A 19985-nucleotide genomic window follows, 5' to 3' on the forward strand; every position below is an offset into this window, starting at 1 on the left:
CATGTAGTCTGGACAGGGTACAACAGAATTACATGTAGTCTGGACAGGGTACTCACAGACAGACTGAAATAACAGAATTACATGTAGTCTGGACAGGGTAATCACAGAGAGGCTGAAATAACAGAATTACATGTAGTCTGGACAGGGTACTCACAGACAGACTGAAATAACAGAATTACATGTAGTCTGGACAGGGTACTCACAGACAGGCTGAAATAACAGAATTACATGTAGTCTGGACAGGGTACTCACAGACAGGCTGAAATAACAGAATTACATGTAGTCTCATGGCTTCTCCATACCATCAGGATCAAACATGTATGTAGCAAGAAAGCTCAATGAGGAACAAAACAAAAACCTTTAACATATAGCACAATTTATGAACAAAGTCCAATAAACAGTAATTAATATTAAGTGAATCTGAAATGTGTGTTGGGATCCTCAGAAATAAATATATTTCAGATCCGAGTAAGACAGGCAATTACTAGGTAAAAATCCATCACTAGAAACTTAATCTGAAGGAATAGAACAAGCCTTAAGTCTTTGAAGTCTGCATTTTCTCAAAATTGAAGTTTTAGTAAATAGTCATAAAATATTTACTGTACCTGTAGTTTTTTTAATGAATCTTCTAATCAACTTTGCTTCATAATGTCACATCATAATGTTTCAAATTTTGACCTTGACCTTTTGATCTTTACTTTTAAAAAAAGCCTAACTTGAAAATCTTATCAAAGTTTCAACCATATTTTATCCCTGTAAATGAGGACACTTGTAGCACTCCATCCTAGGTACCTACGGACCAAATATCAGTACCACATGTCTCCATAACTTGAGGTGAAGTTAAAACAAAGTTTTTTTCATTTATATAATCACTTGTAGTACTCAATTTGAAGTTACCTACTGGTGAAATATCAGTGTCAAGAGACTTCAGAAAATTCCCAAATGTTTCTTTACACATTTGACCCATGCGAGCTTGAAAGTATATTGTACAGGTAGAAGTAAACTGATATAGCATGGTATATACCTGCGAAGTTGTGACTCCAGCAAAGTTGTCAACCTTGTAGCTTCAGACAATTCCTGCATCAGTGAAGATTTCTGTTCTTGCAGCTGAATTCTAGAGAAAAAATATTCCCATTATATTGAAGGTCAATTTTATAATAGACGAGAGGCCAACTGGCCCTAACAGTTACTTGACTTTTATGACTAGAGGCCCATGGGGCCTGCATCACTCATCTGGCTAATTTTCCTATTCAGTCATTTAATAGAGAATTTCAAATATAACAAACAATTTCTGATATAATCTCCCTATTGGGTCCCACCCTTGTGGTCAGATGTCAGATTCACAATTCATAAAAATTGCTTCAGACCAAACTTGGACAATATCCTTGGATTGAAAAAGGACTTTTAAGAACTTGTATTTCCAAAATTGGGCTCTGCCTGCCATACTCAAATTCCACCACACTCCTTTCCACTGTAGCATATGAAGAGGCATCATTATCTAGTGTTGCTACCATATCAGTATGGATATCCTTAGGTGCTAGGCGTTATGCAAATATTGAACCACTTCACTCTCAGTAATTTTGTCAATTTTGCTACCTCTTCAACATAAACGGACCAAATGACACCAGTCTGTGGGTACACAGCTTTACACAGTCAAGGAATAGTACAGCTGACAAAAGACATCCCTGTTTCTTCAATACAAGACTCACAGCTTATCAATCAGCCCTTGTATCCCTATAACAAATAACCTAACTTGATCTTTACTTATTCCCCACAAAAATTATCTCCCTTAACCTTTACCTGTCTGCTATTTGTTTATTGGAGGTATCTATGGCAATGACAAGGTCTTGTTCAAGCTGTTGAATCTGAGAATAGATTGAGCATATCTCGCCCTCACTGCGGCCTTTCGGGTCAATACTTTTAAGCTCTCGCAGTAGCTGTTCCTTTTCTTGCAACAACATCAGCCTGTACAAAGAAACAAGAACATAAGAAACAGACATATACAGTTTGTTGTTGTCTGAAACAACAAAGTAAAGGATTTTTATTGCCATTTAAATGAAAATGAAAATACTGATATTGTAACAAAATCTATATTCAAAATACATGGTAAAACATGAAAAAAATTTTCATAAAAAGAACAAGGTGATTAAAACCTGGTGTCCAAGATTAATAATTGTTAGGTAAATCTCTCTTTTTCTGACTATGTTTTGCAGAATAGTTATCCTTCTGGTCTTTATTACTCAATGTTTTACAAAGTAGTCCTTCTCTACCTGTTCTTGTCCAAGTTCCTCCCAAATTTAGGGCCCTGTATCAAGATGCAGACATCATATAGTCATATGGCCGTCTATCTGTCTGTTTTTAACTTTCCCCACAAAAATTTGTGTATTTGTCATCTGATTCTCACCAAATTTGGTATGTGGCTTTATATTCAATAACCACTGGAATCTGTTCATGGGACTGTGAACTCTAGTACAAATGATCTTGATGAAAACCCTTACAAGTGTTGATGACTTTAGCGCAGATTGGAAATTCCAATAAGGCCATTGGTACCACTGACTTCCAACTTGGTACAAATGATCATCATGAAGTCCTGCACAAGCAACGTTGTTTTTCCACATGGAAAATTGTACACCGCATCTTCACATTGGCAAAGTTTTTTTCATTTTTCTCCAGGATGAATGTTATACTGGATTCCTAACTTGGTACAAAATTATCCTTATTAGGTCAACACTTAACACCATTCAATCTTCCCTGTCTTTATCAGTCTCCTTCTGCCCTAATACCACTGATCCTAACCACTCTTTATCAGACTCATTCTGCCCTGTCACTATAAATAGTACCTGTCTTTATCAGACTCATTCTGCCCTGTCACTATAAATAGTACCTGTCTTTATCAGACTCATTCTGCCCTGTCCCTATAAATAGTACCTATCTTTATCAGACTTATTCTGCCCTGTCACTATAAATAGTACCTGTCTTTATCAGACTCATTCTGCCCTGTCACTATAAATAGTACCTGTCTTTATCAGACTCATTCTGCCCTGTCACTATAAATAGTACCTGTCTTTATCAGACTCATTCTGCCCTGTCACTATAAATAGTACCTGTCTTTATCAGACTCATTCTGCCCTGGCACCATTTGATCATCCACATTAGCCAGCTGGTGCTTGAGGTCGAGTAGTCGCCTGCGGGATTCTTCGTACTGAAGGCGTAATCGTGTAATCTCTTGTATGTAGGAACTACTGCCTGGACCAAGCTGCAAAGTCAAAAGAAGAGTCCCAATGGGCTCACTTAACATCTCACATCATTGGCCCTTAAAGTGGATCGAAACCTATTTCATGAAAACCCATTTCAAAACAAAGCTCATAGCCTGTATCGCTCACCTGGTGATGTTGGGTCAAATTGATCAATTTAAACTGAAGGAAAATTATTTGAAATACTTTTATTTATTCCCCTATGAAACCCTGCCCCTTGTCCTCAAGGAAGTTAGGTGAATTCTACAAAGTTAAGTTCATTTAATACCAGAGTGTTTGAGATCAATTCAGGAAAAATTGAATAATTCCAACAGAAAAAGGATTTTCAAGAATTTACTCTATCTCCACTTTTGAGCCCTGCCCCTCATACCCCAGGGGACAGGGACAGCACAAATGCCATAAGCTCATTTGGCCCTTTGGGACAGGTGAGCTTGAAATATTGATATTATATCCACAGACCATTTCCTCGATGTAATACCAATATAGGAAGTAAAACTACAGATTGACTTTAATGTGATACTACCTCTCCTCGAAGGTCTGTCTGAGAGGCCGTATTAGACTTGAGAGGTATCGACAGCGTGGAGACATCCGGCGACGATCCACTATTTTTAGATGTCAAGAAGTCATCCTTGAGGCGAGCAAGTGACTGCAACATACAATCATGTAGAGTACTGTTGAATTTCTGTCATATTAAATGTAGATAACAAAGAATGTCATGAAATACATAAACAAGAGGATCAATGTACCTGTAATGCTGGTACTTTAATTTTTTCACCAATATTTCACATCACTGACACTCAAAGTATTGGGTTATGAGAAAAATCCTTTGAAGGTTTCAACCACTTTGACCCTGTGATCTTCCGTATGGTTCAAGGTCATTTCTTTTCACAGTGATCACAAGCTTTGATTTTTATTCCATAAAATTTCATGGTACAAAAGAAAACCATATGATATGATCGCAGGCTAACCATATGTAAATCTTCTCCAGTTATGAATAGATATATTGAAATTGAGACCATCAGAACAAATGAAAGCACATAAATATTAAGACATCACATCGACAAGCATGACTCTGTAATGTTTGGTTATTGTGAGGAAGTTATACAAGAGACATTATACCCCGTGACCTTGATATTGTGTCATGGTCATTAATCTAAACAAACTTAGAAACCATTTAACACAGCAATATCTGTTCCCTGATCATAAGCTTCTTGACACATTTGATCGGTGATCTTGAAAATACATCAGTCACAAATTTAAGGAAACTGAATAGCTTCAGTATATGCTTCAGGCCAAATATCATGATTCTTAGTCTCTTGGTTATTGAGAATAAGTGACTTAAAGGGAAAGTTGATCCTACATGGATGATGGACAGGCAGATGCTTGAAGCTATGCAAGAGCATAAGTTTGGCTGTCCAAAATGATTATCTTATGGAGAAGAGTTGATAAGTTGCCAGACCTAGTCTCTGATCCACTTATCTGCTACTGATAATACAATATGTTTCAATCAATTCGTATCTAAAAGTGAGTTTATCAATCAACAACACCATATGCAAACAAACTGGGAGGTAAATTTCAGCTATTGCCTTACTGCTATGAGTGACTGTTTTTCTTGTTCCTTAGTCGACACCGATGTCTGTATCTGTTTAATCTCCTCTACAATAGCATGGGCCTGTGACACATTGTATGTCCCATTCTGTCCAGACAACTTCTCATCAACCCTACAATAAACAAATGAAAAACATTTTCTCAATGGTTGTGTAAAACATTACTACTGTAGATACCAATATATTCTCCTCAGTTTTCCTTAATGAGGTACATCAAAGTGCCGAGGTCATTTAAAGAGGCTGTACATGAAAGACTGAAATAAAAGAAATGGTAAATCAGTAGAGATTTATGAGCAGAGAATAACTTAAGAATCTTAACTAAAGCCAAATACTTTAATCCTCCACCTGAAAACTTACAAAGAGAAGGTTACGTCATGGAGAGAATCATCTTGACATTGCTTAAAAAGTTGCCAAAAAATCAGGACTGCTACAGCTATGACAAAATTTGGGCAAGTCCTGACGGTCAAATTACAAAAGGTCCTTAGGGCCTGTATCACTCAACTGGGTATGTTAACTGAAATTGCTTCATTTCACCTATTTGACCCAATGGACCTGCATTGCTCAGCTAATATTCAATGTTCATCAAACATATGCTCAGTGTTCATCACAAATATATTAACACTTGCACCATCAGTATTCAAACAATTCTAAACAATTTGGTCTACACTAACCCTTAACAGTGGCAGATTTGACTTTAATTAAGTCAGTCATAATACCAATATTTTCAGCACCACACAGTCATAAATTAACCTTTGACTCAGCACGGAAACAAAGAGAAATGATATTCCTTTTTTCTTTTTCACTCCTTTTCTTTTTTCCCCCTAAAAATCTGTCAGGCTTTGACCTCGAAACACTTTTCCACCAGATATTCTGCTTATGGTACTTCTGGTTTGCAAGAAGAAGTTGTTAAAGGTTTTAACAAATTTGACACCTGTGACATTGGATATGGGTCATGACCATTTCTTTTTGCAGAATTTGTGGAGAACCATCCCAGGAATCTACCAGCCATATATCATGCTTCTGTTTTGCCTTTTGGTTAATCCAAATTAACCCCTGTGATACTGAATATGGATGAAGGTTATTTCTTTACACCACCTAAAACGGAAAAGTTGGCAACCGACAGACAAATGAATGACAGACATTGCACCATGGCATAAGCCTTCTTTTCCCAGGAAGCAACCTTTGGGCGAAGTGAGCTTAACATTTCATCAAACCAATCTTGAACAATATGCTTGTACAGAGTTTTCAGAACTGCAGCTCTTGTGTCAGCCTTTCAACCAGGTATGCTTTTAGACCAAGTTAGGACAGAAACAAGGCATTCCCACCAAAGAAGGATTTTAAAGAATTTGCCCAACTTCCCATCTTGAGTTTTCCTTTCAGTAAAGGATGCTTCAGACCAAACAGGGCCTCAGTATTTTTAAAAGGGAGAAGGATTTTAAAGAATTTGCTCCATTTTTCCCTATTGGGTCCAACCTATTCCACTGAGGGTTTGTACTGTTACATGACAAATGTATGCCATTTGATAGTTAGCAGATACCTTTTACATCACCTGTCTATTGAAAAGTATATCCATAATTCAACAGACCTTGTGAGAGTCTCCACTCCTTTCTCCTTGTAATGCATCTCAGTACGGATCTGCTCCAGCTCTCGACGCAGTCTTGACACACGATTCTTAGCATGGTGAACATCAGCTTTCAACAGATCTGGGTCATACTTGGTACTACCAACACTTGAGTTAGAGTTCACTGAAATATAGATTTTTATAACATTTTTAGCTGTGAAATTTTAAGGTTAAACAGAAAAGCTGTACTAAGTAATATTTTAACTAGGTGAAAATTGCAAGTTGTATTTCAACTTCTTTTTCTCTAGTTAATTCAAAGCATTTTCAACAGGAACTACTTCTCTTTTATAGCTTTGAAAAACTTCACTGTAATAGAAGTTTAAAAGTAATTGCTCAATTACCCCTCTTGGGCCCCAGTTGACATCACTTTACCAAAAGATGCTTCAGATCAAATTAGGACAAAACTTCACATTTCTTCTTCTCCAAATGGCCAAGACTCTCATATACAAGAATTGATTCCTTTTAACCATGAATACTTATGACCATAAAAGATCAGAATCTTGATATCTTTAAAGAAGAAGTAGGACTTTCCCCTAGGTTACTGGGCCCACCACTCTAATCCAGAGGGGCCTTCCACACAGTTCATTATAAATTGTTTACCCTTAACATTATGATGCTTTAGATGTCATCCAGATACAGAAAATTTTAAACCTTTTTTTTCCGAAATTTCCCTGAAGGCCCCTGGGGACCCATAACACATCTTTCATACCACTGATTTCTCTCCATTATGAATGTTTCAGACCAAATTTGGTCAAAATCAGCTGTCATTTATGACTTGTAGAAATTTGAATGAAAAAGTGATGATCAGGCCAGCAAACAACAGACTATCATTTCTGACAGCAAATGGTGCACAATGACAATCAGCTGACCTAACAAGTATTAAAATACAAATTATCTTATTTATAGATCTAACAGGCAACTAAAAATCTCGATGATATAACATGATGCTGTTATACTCACAACTAGAACGGGACGACTTCCAGCTGGCAAGTGTGTCATTGAGGTGTTGGTATTCGTCTTGAGCCAGCATTAATCTCTGCTCCTTGACAGTATAGATCTCTCGTTTTGCCTACAGTTAACAATATTCACAGGAATGATTTGACAAATTGTTATTTTCATCCAATCTCAAATCATCAGGAATGTTTGGAATGAGAGGGAGAGAGGAAAGACCAGTGGAAATATAATTTAGTTTGTTTGTTGAGAGAGGAAGGACTGAAGGATATAGCTTCAGGGTTTTCCATAAGAGCCGGTCGCCGGCCAATTTGACCGACTACTTTGATCATTTGCCCGTCTACACCAATTCAGTTCCGTAATAATGTTGCATACACGACTACACGCACACGGCAGGCCAGCCTCCTACTTTCACTACACAGCCTACTACTAACAAAATTATGGAAAACCCTGTAGCTTATTGTGTTGGGGGAGGTTGGACTGAGGGATATAGCTTAGTGTGTTGAGGAGAGGTAGGGCTAAAGGATACAGCTTAGAGTGTTGGGAGGAGGTAGGAATGAGGGATATAACTTAGTGTGTTGGGGGGAGGCAGGACTGGGGGATGAAGCTTAGTGTGTTGAGGGAAGGTTGGACTGAGGGATATAGCTTAATGTGTTGGGGGGAGGTTGGACTGAAGGATATAGCTAAGTGTGTTGGGAGGAAGTAGGACTGAGGGATATAGCTTAGTGTGTTGGAAGGTGGTAGGACTGAGGGATATAGCTTAGTGTGTTGGGGGAGGTAGGGCTGAGGGATATAGCTTAGTGTGTTGGGGGGAGGTTGGACTGAAGGATATAGCTTAGTGTGTTGGGAGGAGGTAGGACTGAGGGATATAGCTTAGTGTGTTGGGAGGAGGTAGGACTGAGGGATACAGCTTAGTGTGTTGGGGGGGGGGGGGGGAGGTAGGACTGAGGGATATAGCTTAGTGTGTTGGGGGAGGTTGGACTGAAGGATATAGCTTAGTGTGTTGGGGGGGAGGTAGGACTGAGGGATATAGCTTAGTGTGTTGGGGGGAGGCAGGACTGAGGGATATAGCTTAGTGTGTTGGGGGAGGCAGGACTGAGGGATATAGCTTAGTGTGTTGGGGGGAGGCAGGACTGAGGGATGTAGCTTAGTGTGTTGGGAGGAGGTAGGACTGAGGGATGTAGCTTAGTGTGTTGGGGGGAGGTAGGACTGAGGGATGAAGCTTAGTGTGTTGGGGGGAGGCAGGACTGAGGGATGTAGCTAAGTGATCATGATTGGAACATGATATGGGATTATTTTAAACCATTATGTAACCCAATATCATGTACATGGCAATTTCTATCAGAAGTATGTTTGTATCAAATGGTATTGATCAGAAATAGATAACTGATAGAAGCACTTTCTTCTTTGCAGAAGTTAACATGGAAACAAATAATGTGTGTGATAAATGTATATTTTCAGGCATTGTCAATAAACATTATTGTAACTGTAGATATCGTGAAACGATAATTCAGTAACGGAGACCTTACTTTAATGACAGCAACACGAATACAATAAGACTCTCAATCTGACCATAAACTCTAAACTACATTGTATAACGTTTCATACAAATCAGTCAGCAATGAGTTAAAAGTTTTCATATGAAAACCAACACTGAACATACTTTACATTTGATCACAAACACAATCCCATACCAGGTCTTGTACTAAATTAACATTGTATCAAGTTTCAACAAAATCGGCCGCCCCTAACTCAAGTTATAATCTGGAAATCCAAATTTTTAGCAACAGCGATCTTCATTGCTGATATTTTGAAAACACAATACCAAACTAGGTCCCCTGCTAACCTAACATTGTATCAAGATTCAACCTAATTGGCCATCCCTCACTCCAGTCATCATCTGTAAAACCAAAAAACTACTTTAGCAACAGAGACCTTCGTAGTTGACCTCTTGACCCTGAACAAAATACTACACTAGGTGTCCAGCTAAACTAACATTGTAGTTGTCATCCTATCCTTCAGGCTTTGACTTAATGAGAGGTGTAAAGAATTAAAATTTTCCCAGTGAACCTTATGGGGATGAGGTAATTTGATTTGTATGTAAGGTCTATCAAAATAATTATTACATCAAAAAAGTGTAATGTAGGATGTATTTTTAAAGTTGTCTCGGACATCCATATTTGTCAATCTTGGGTAAAGACCAGGATCAGGAAGAAAGATTTGACTGAGGAACTATTGCTTGGTGTGTCAGGAAGAGAGATTTGACTCAGGAACTAGTGCTTGGTGTGTCAGGAAGAGAGATTTGACTGAGGAACTATTGCTTGGTGTGTCAGGAAGAGAGATTTGACTCAGGAACTACTGCTTGGTGTGTCAGGAAGAGAAATTTGACTCAGGAACTAGTGCTTGGTGTGTCAGGAAGAGAGATTTGACGGAGGAACTACTGCTTGGTGTGTCAGGAAGAGAGATTTGACTCAGGAACTATTGCTTGATGTGTGAAGAGGAGAGGTAAGACTGAGGGAGGAACTTACAGCAAGATCTTCCTGGGCAGTGACCAAATACTCCTTTAACATTACTTCCTGTTGGCTCCGCCATTGTTCCCGTGGGTCCTCAAGCTGGTTGCTTTCTGAAAGGTAGTGAAAAAAGTTGGAGACTGATATGGATAAAGGCATCTGGGTTTTTATGAAGATAATTACCAGAAAGAGAAGATTTGACATGAGTTTTTTCCATTTACCAGGTAGATGAGATTTATAAAATAATACTTAGAATCTGGCCAAACCTCTATTATAATATCAGCACTCTGGGCCTTTCAGTTATTGAGAAGAAGTCGAAAGTTGGATGACCTAATTAAACCCCCATATATCCAGTTTGTACAAAAAAATGACCCGCCTTGCTGCTCTCCTAAGAGCAGACTGGCTGATGGACAAAGTGATTATACACTTTCTCTACTTCTCTAACTTCGTTGTGGGGAATATAAATAAACAATGTTACACACAAAAATGCAATTTTCCTATAAAACTATAGTAAACTTCACTCCCTTCCAAGTGGCACATGTAAGACCTTGGGGTTACAGTACAGCACCTTAAGACCAATGGTTTCTACAAAATTTCATTGAAATTGGTTGTAGTACTTTTTGAAAAGAAGTAAAAAATGTTAAAAGTTTACAAATGCAGGACAAATGTATGAAGGCAAACAAAATATGATCATAATATATAGGTCACCACGAAACTTTGTCTCTGGTGACCTAAAAACAGCAACTTTTATTGTTATGTGACAGTATTACGTTATTATCTCTAACACTTATTTAATCATATGAATTAAAGATACATTAATTACTATCCTCTTGTTTTTTCATTTGTGACAGATTATTTTGTCAAGTTAAAAAGTAAATTCACACACTTTTCTCCCCATGACAATTTCAAAAAATTGGCAAGCATGTTATGCAAAACTGACTTCTCTTCACCCAATGAATCTTCAGACCTCATTTGGGCCAAATCCTATCATTTCTACAGGAGAAGGATTTTAAAGATATATTACACCTATTGGGCCCCACTGCTCTACCAGGTCAAGGTTGCAAAAAGACTGACTGTATATAAAAAATTGATTCCTATTCTCCCAAGCATGCTTCAGACTAAATTTGGCAAAATCTGACCATTCCTTCAGGAGGAGTAAGATTTTAAAGAATTTGCTCTATATCCCTAAATTGGGCCCTGCCCTTCCAACCTTAGGGGCCAATTAAGACACGTTATATATACAAATTTAATACCCCCTTCAACAAAGGATGCTTCAGAACAAATTTGGGGGAAATCTATCACTTCTACAGAAGGAGTGAGATTTTAAAGAATTAGCTCTATTTCTATCTATTGGTCCCCAACTCTCCTGTCCTTGAGGGCCCCAAGATACACTGTTCATAAAAACTTGATTCAACATTACCAAATGATGCTTCAGACCAAATTATGACAAAATTCAATCATTCCTACACAAGGAGTGGGACTATACAGCATTTGTTTGGTGTTTCCTTTCAGGCCCCATCCCTACCTCCCAAAGGGGCCAAGACACACCACTTGCAATAAATTGATTTCCCTTCATACAATTATACTGACACTACAGAAGAAGGATTTTAAATGATTTGTAAATCATTTGGAAGCAGAGAAACCACCATTTATACAAAATTGATTCTCCTTCCCAATGGATGCTTCTGACAAAATTTGGTTAAAATTAGATTTTTCCTTTATGACCAGTAGTGATTTGTAGTAAAAGGTTATGGGCAACAGTCAACAGATGCAGAGGTATTGCATAAGCTCACTGATCCTTGTAAGGATGGGAGCTGAAAAGACTGGTTATACTTGTTGTATAACTTACGATTTAAATGGTTGATGAAATAGGGTCCCAGCTGTTCATCAATGCACTGTTCCCATCCATAGGGAAGCTGGTCTCCCACACAGTCGGCAAATGTCTGCGGCTTGGTAAATCTGAAACAATACATGGACACCACCACTGTTGAAACCTTTGACATCACAACCAAATCAAGTACTTGACAAAGAAATTGGTCTCAAGGAGATGTATCTAAAATTACATGTTTTCATTGTATTTGCCCCGCTTTGTAAAATCCACAGAATGAGGAATTTTGTCCCTTCAGGTACTGATACCAGTGACTCCGTTTGGACGTGAAAAGTAAAAGTTGACTGACGATGCATGATGAACAAAAGGCCCAGTTAACCTACAACTTGTTGTTGTATTTGTATCCAACTTAAGATCATGTGAAAAGGCTTTGAAAACAGACCCATTATGATGCATATTCCAAATATTCAGTTAAATGTACCTAATATATTGGCTCAGGACAGAAAGACAAATGTATTTCACCACTCTTGTCTTCCTTAACCCTTGCCAAAATATGGCTTATATTTTACTATTTTAAGCTACAGATCGTTCTACCCCGTTGATACACACATGTAATTGAAGATAAAGAGTTACCCTTAAATCAGGTAAATCGAAGTCAACAACAATACATATAATAATGAAATAATTAAAACAGAAATTAAAACTGAACTTGATTCAGTTGTAACAATCATTGAGAATATTTGAAATATAATAATAAAATTTTAAACCAGATAAATATATATATTTATATGTGGTATTTTACAAGTTTAAATAGTCTGTAATTTTGCTGGAATGTTTGTTGGATGTTTCATTACTCATGACCCTGTAGTGGGTTTGGCTCTTACTATGTGTATGTACCCTTAGTCACAATGTTAGTAGTAGTCTGGGGGATTTAGCCTAGGGTTTACAGAGGGACATGTGTCTGGTTTGGCATAGTGTCAGCTGCTTCGGGTTATGTCGGCCATCTTTTGAGATGAGCCATGGTCAAGTTATGTCACACACCTAGATTGGTCAATGCTTCAGCGGTGAAGCCAGTCGCTGAATTTTATGGCTACAATCGATTTCGGTATTGAGCCATACTTTTTCCTGCAGATTTGGTGAGGTTCTGTGGTTTTGCGGCAGTAGTTGCTGACGCTTTGAAAACAAAGCAATGGGAAAATAGACTTAGGCTTTTACACTTTGAAAGCAAAGTGACAGATGTGTAACATCAGGCCTATTAAGACAACTGACACTCTGAAAACAAAAGTAACATCTCCGTTGTTTACAGTCATGTCGTAACTTCCTCCAGAGTCAGCAGGCTGCAGATACACTCTGAAACCAGGGCGTGGAGTGGGAATTCACTTGTTACTAATCTAGAGACTAGTTTTACCATGGAGACTATACACAGGGCTACTTAATGTTACACTTGTAGTTTCCTATTGTCAGCTTATGAATTTTGTTCACTTTTCTATTTAGTTTATTTTTATTGTAAGTTATATTTTTTACTGGTTTTACATCTAAATTAACTGATTTTTTATTTGTTGGTTACTTATACTTTTCTTGAATCACACTGAATTCTCGAAATTATAAAACATGTGGAACTTAAATTTTGGTGTTGTGGATCTTTCCTAACACCTCGACTAATCAAGGACATAGAACCTGAAGATGTGCTCTGGAGTTGACTATTGACCATAATTTTGTCTATAGATACATGTTTCAGGACTAGTACTTTTAAGTATTTCTAAAATTACACAATGTGAAGGCCTTCTTGTGGCAAACTCACCTCCTGAACTTGCCTGCTACATATTTAAGTTAAGTACATGTTTACATGAATATATTTAGCTTTAAAGGGAAAATATGTTAATATTTTTTAGGTATTTTTCGTTGGGGTGGATACAAAGGATGTTTTGCCGGTATTGTTACTTTAGATATATCAGCTCGAAACAACAAACACGTATGAACATCATGCTACAATATCGAAATTGTTGACATGTAGACCTATATAACAATCACGAGTTATCTCCCCTCCGTCATCGACCAAAAGCACATGCTGGAATGCGAGTTATGCTCAAACTTTCTATGGTGTTTCTGAGCTGTAAGAAGCTTTTAACAGATGCTACATGTATTGGTTCACATTTCAGAAAAACAGAAAATATCACATACATCAATCCAGTCCCTTTAACCCCGATACCACGACCACAGTTTGTTGATATTTGGTTTGTCGACAACACTCACCTGTCTCGGGGGTCTATCCAGGTTGTTTGCCGAGAGGAATGGTCTATAAAAAACACTTTCCCGTCGTAATCATGGCATTCCTCCCATCCCTCTGGTAGGGGCAGTACCCCGGGACGATTCCTTGGCATATTTCATCGACAACGGTTATGTTTTACCTCCGAATCGTATCCTCTTTCAACCGATCCTCCATATTTCTTTTCTGCCATTCCTGATTAGCATGTGTGACGTCAGAGAATCCATTTTCGTCACGGGGTCAGCCAATCAAAGCGGCTCTGGTGTTTCACGACCTGTATCAAAATCATGCTAACAGAGACCTTTAATTTAATATTAGTTCTCTGTATCAAAATGTATTATTATATTTCAGGATATCGTCTCAGTTTTATCTGCAGATGTAATATAAATATAAAAATGGAGACAAGTTTGATCTACAGGAAACTCGGACGCCCAAACTTTCAAAAATTTGAACGGTAAAAATAATGTAAATTAAAAAAAATCAACAACAACAACGTTCTTTTACCACTAATGTCCTCGGAATTTGTGATATAGTAAATTAATTAGGCATTTCCGCTTATTTTACTTCTCGGATAACAACGATTTCTGATTTATTTCCGGCCAGTTTCTTTTTCCCATTATAATGCAATGGTACGATACTGGGTTAATAAGAAAAAAATCCTTAAATCCGATCACGGAATTCGGAATTAAGATATAGATGGTTCGTCAACTGCCGTTTTGTCTTGAAGCAGTTCTTTTGGGTCGACTATTCAAGCCTCGTCGACAGAGATTTCAATTGTACAAAAATGAAAATTAATAATAAAAAAATTAAAAACGTCGCTTCACCCATTGACGTCACATACAACCCCCCCCCCCCCCACTCCAACCCAGTTGGCATGAGCTTTTCTGTTGGTGCACTTAGGTGTGAATTTCCTCTTCTGTGGGTTATTATCTACCATTACCTACCTATAGGATTAATTTACTTCGATGCTAACCGGCTTCACCTCACAGTCATTTCTTCGCCATGTAGAGGTGAAAACAATACCATTTCTTTGTTTTGTTTTTGTTCAACTTTTAGTAAAACTGTTGTGTGAAATAGTATCCTAGTATGAAATTTTATTTTAAAATCTTCTTTTCCAGATCGAATGCGGATGTTATAGACGAGAGAAAATGGGTTCAAACTTGGTGATTTTTTAATCAACAATACTACATGTAAGTTAAAGAGTCTGAACCTGATGTACTTGGTACAGGTCTATGAGTTTAAAACTAATTATAAATAGATTCTACTCCAGGCAGTAAAACTGATATATACAGTCACTGTTATCCAGATCCTCCTGGTTCTATATATGATAGGATAAATCTTCCACCCACAGTTATGTTGTACACTTAATTTAATTACTCACATCGTGTCATTATATGGGACGTTTTATCTGGATTGAACAATTACTCTCCAATGGACTGTAATGATGAATTGCACTATGTCAGACACGTGTTCTTGTTGTATGTTTTGTAATATTATGTAACAAATTTGCACACCAAATTCTGCAATTCTGTTTCTAAAAATAATTAAAATAACATAACTATTCACAATATCTTTTTATTTGTGTGACACAAGTCTCAGTCTTACTTCATCCTGTAAAACGATATTCACAATGATAATGTATATCTATGAAGTTTACTATATTCCTTCACTGAATGTGACATTACTCTCAGTTTCACTCCTTAATGTGAAATGATTTTCTCAATAAATGTCCATAAATACATGTACTATTATCACACTTATACAAAGATATTATATTTACCAGCTAGTGACCACTTCTTAAAAAGTGTATATAAGTAGTTTACAGTTATGTAATTACACTTATGTTCTTATCGCAGTAAAGCTGTGTGATTATCCATATATAATTTCTATACTGAATACACAACTGTATAAATTATCTACCTTTGAGACAAAGTTACACCAAGTTTTATTACAACAGAGGTTTTTTTCTCCATTACAGTTTTTTTATCTTAAATTTCTTAGGAATCAGATATCAATTTTATAAGAAAACCAAAGAGAAATTTATCATCACCCTTGGATCATTATTTTAAGGCAACGACCATCAACACTGTGGTAGACGATACTACAATGCCAGTAAGTTGTTACTTATGCAGAAGGTATATATATACAGTTAATGTATTTTACCACGGTCTGTTATTTATATATAGATTTATTGTTTTGAATTATTTCAAATTGTTCCTAACACTATATATAATTTAAATAACTGGGTTTTCTAGAGATGGAGTTCTTAATTATCTATGAGTTGTAACTGTAACTTTGTCCTTCCTCAAAATAGTGCTAGGTCTGAATGATTCCCTCCAGATTTCCTTCAGTAGTCACCATCTCTAAGAGCTGTATGTCGAGGTGGTACCTTACCAGGACAGAATGACCCCGAAAGGAACGAGGAAATTCGGTCCCTGGCAGAGCCAAGATTTGGTACTTTGCCAACAGAATATTCCTACTCCCACCGGTTCATCTCTGAGAGAAGTTCGAATATAACGAAATAATCCCCCCAATTGTCTTTCCCATTGTTAGAGGCCGGTTTCTTCGTCTGAGTCATTGCAACCAGCCCTGTTTGATTGTATATTTCTGCTAGGTAAACATGTATCCAGCAGTCCCGATGAATCCGTAATAACAACACTGTTTGTGCGAAATACCCAGCCCAAATGCCGTGGAAATCTGTTAGTGTGATCTCCTGTCAGCAGTATTCATCTCACTAGGATTCTGTCCTAGGTTTTGATCCGAGGCGAATAACCGGACAGAGGAGTCATTTGTCACATATTTAGGCAATTGACGTCCCATAAGCATTCCTTCTAGGATTTCCGCTGATGTTGCATCATCACCCCGCGCGCCGTCTTAACGTGCTCGATGACCGACCCTTCGCAGTCATTTTATCGTTCTACTTTGGATTCCTGTGCATATGAATGCATAGGAAAGTTGTCCAATCCCGCAATTACAAATGATTATCTAAATTGTACTTCACCACTAGGCGCTATCTGTCACCGTGGGAACTGGTCGTCACGGCATCAGATCTGGTCGTATGTTTGTCTCCTTCAGAGCTCCATGGGCTCATCACTATCCAAATGAATGTTTCTGATTGCCATAGTCATGTGTCAATTCTATTTTCTGTAATTGACCAGTACAACTTATCTCACCGCTGCCATGAATGAAACGATACTCGCTGGTCGTCTCTACTCGAGCGTTCCTCACTAAAGTCTATATCGTCTGGAGTTCGAACTCAGGTCGTCTTATTGGTCGATTTCAGATACAAAGGGACACTATTTCACACTCTCTCTATCATCATAAGAAGGGAATGCACCAAGATGTAACCGTTTAGTTTCTACATTCTTGGAGAAATCTTACAATGCACGTGATGCTCTTCAGTATCTTGTAAGCTTAAATGAACTCTTTGTAAAAAAAATACAAAGCATATGTACTGTCAAGGATGTTTCAAGTTCCCTTTCAACACTGCAATACTTGCAGGCTCTTATTCAGTTGCTATAAATAAATCTATAATATCAAGGGCAGTGGCTAGACGTCTTGTTCATTTTGGCCTGTCGCTTAATCATCTAAATTTATCTTATAGAAGGGATAAAGAGAGTGGTGTTAGATCTGTCCTTGTTGAGCATGGTTTCCAAGTGGCCGAAGCCTTTAATTCATACATAAGGAATGAAGAGGAATAAGCTGCTGTGTACTCAATGTAATTAAAATTTGATGTCTCGATCCGCGCCGGCTATGTTAACATCTTGGTGTCAATGGAGTTTACATCAGACGGAAAAGAAGTTAGAATCTGAACGGCTTAATTTCAACTAGTGTATGCAAATTTAAAAAAAAACTGACTCTGACATGACAACAAATGCAATGTTGTTCGAAGTTTGGGTAGCAAGGCTGGATTGAGACATCGAAATTTAACAAGATTATTGTGTACTCAGATTGGTACATATCTGTAGAAGTATTTTGAATCGTGCTTTTAGATCCTTAATTCTACAGTTGACTGGTCTGTTTCTTCGTCATTCTAATTCACTCAGTTTGTTTCGTCGAGATTCGTGAGCTAAGACAGAAAATGCCAGACAAGTAAAACCACGATGTACTTTCCTCAAATCATCAGCATCATTTGTATTACTACCACAAATATATTTTAATTGATAGAAATTAATTTTTAAACTTCAAATAGTAAGCATGACATTATCATGACAAATACCCACCAGAATCTTTGAATTCACATTAGCTGTTTACGACTACTTTGTTAATGATAGAAACACTCAGATATGGCAGGTTGTCAATGTCCTTATCAACAAGGCAAAAAGAGACAATTTTAAATAGTAAAAAACGGTCCTTGTTAAAATAACGTGGCGATAACTTGTTTATTTCTACAGACATTTTCATAGAAACTCAAAACGTCATAGTCCTACCTAACTGAAACTAACTTTTTTTCATATGTCGGTGTGACTATTAGAATAATCTTTAGAAACTCACAACGTCATAGTCCTACCTAACTGAAACTAACTTTTTTTCATATGTCGGTGTGACTATTAGAATAATCTTTAGAAACTCACAACGTCATAGTCCTACCTGACTGAAACTAACTTTTTTTCATATGTCGGTGTGACTATTAGAATAATCTTTTTTCCATATGTCGGTGTGACTATTAGAATAATCTTTGTTCCATATGTCGGTGTGACTATTAGAATAATCTTTTTTTATATGTCGGTGTGACTATTAGAATAATCTTTTTTTATATGTCGGTGTGACTATTAGAATAATCTTTTTTTATATGTCGGTGTGACTATTAGAATAATCTTTTTTTATATGTCGGTGTGATTAGAATAATTATGTCATATGTCGGTGTGACTATTAGAATAATCTTTGTTCCATATGTCGGTGTGACTATTAGAATAATCTTTGTTCCATATGTCGGTGTGACTATTAGAATAATCTTTTGAAACTCAAAACGTCATAGTCCTACTTAACTGAAACTAACTTTTTTTCATATGTCGGTGTGACTATTAGAATAATTTTTGTTCCATATGTCGGTGTGACTATTAGAATAATCTTTTTTTATATGTCGGTGTGACTATTAGAATAATCTTTTTTTATATGTCGGTGTGACTATTAGAATGATCTTTGTTCCATATGTCGGTGTGACTATTAGAATAATCTTTGTTCCATATGTCGGTGTGACTATTAGAATAATCTTTTTTTATATGTCGGTGTGACTATTAGAATAATCTTTGTTCCATATGTCGGTGTGACTATTAGAATAATCTTCATAGTCCTATTAACTGAAACTTTTTTATATGTCGGTGTTTTTTAATCTTTTTTATATGTCGGTGTGACTATTAGAATAATCTTTGTTCCATTGTGACGGTGTGACTATTAGAATAATCTTTGTTCCATATGTCGTGTCACAACTCTGTGACTATTAGAATAATCTTTGTTCCATATGTCGGTGTGACTATTAGAATAATCTTTTTTCCATATGTCGGTGTGACTATTAGAATAATCTTTGTTCCATATGTCGGTGTGACTATTAGAATAATCTTTGTTCCATATGTCGGTGTGACTATTAGAATGATCTTTTTTCCATATGTCGGTGTGACTCACAACGTCATAGTCCTATCTAACATTTTTTCATATGTCGGTGTGACTATTAAACTAACTTTTTTTCATATATGTCGGTGTGACTATTAGAATAATCTTTTTTTATATGTCGGTGTGACTATTAGAATAATCTTTAGAAACTTTCATAGTCCTACCTAACTGAAACTAACATTTTTTCATATGTCGGTGTGACTATTAGAATGATCTTTGTTTTGCAAGAATTCAATTTGATTAGGATATTTCCAATAGTAAAAATTAAGTAGGGCAAAATTTGACCAAACCTTTAAATTAAAAAAAAACCAGGGTTTTTGTCTGAAAATTTATATTAG

The 19985-nt window shown here is 36.9% G+C and overlaps 1 protein-coding gene across 3 annotated transcripts in view; it reads right to left on the minus strand.

The window, feature by feature from the left end:
• LOC132543191 (protein WWC2-like) overlaps nucleotides 1–14201 on the minus strand; it is a 48138-nt gene extending 33937 nt beyond the window's left edge. For all 3 annotated transcript variants that reach the window (XM_060206663.1, XM_060206665.1, XM_060206664.1), the window contains exons 1-10: nucleotides 14025–14201; nucleotides 11793–11902; nucleotides 9962–10056; nucleotides 7443–7551; nucleotides 6447–6606; nucleotides 4846–4975; nucleotides 3778–3900; nucleotides 3105–3256; nucleotides 1801–1965; nucleotides 1025–1114 (exon numbers count right to left, since the gene is read on the minus strand). In XM_060206663.1, the coding sequence (XP_060062646.1) occupies nucleotides 1025–1114; nucleotides 1801–1965; nucleotides 3105–3256; nucleotides 3778–3900; nucleotides 4846–4975; nucleotides 6447–6606; nucleotides 7443–7551; nucleotides 9962–10056; nucleotides 11793–11902; nucleotides 14025–14152 (1262 nt within the window). In that variant the 5' untranslated portion in view covers nucleotides 14153–14201. The remainder of the gene's footprint in view (nucleotides 1–1024; nucleotides 1115–1800; nucleotides 1966–3104; nucleotides 3257–3777; nucleotides 3901–4845; nucleotides 4976–6446; nucleotides 6607–7442; nucleotides 7552–9961; nucleotides 10057–11792; nucleotides 11903–14024) is intronic.
• Nucleotides 14202–19985: the final 5784 nt, after the last annotated feature.

The sequence above is a fragment of the Ylistrum balloti genome, unplaced genomic scaffold, assembly GCF_031769215.1.
Source record: "Ylistrum balloti isolate Yb309-2 unplaced genomic scaffold, AGI_CSIRO_Ybal_v1 Utg369742, whole genome shotgun sequence".
NCBI lineage: Eukaryota > Metazoa > Mollusca > Bivalvia > Pectinida > Pectinidae > Ylistrum > Ylistrum balloti.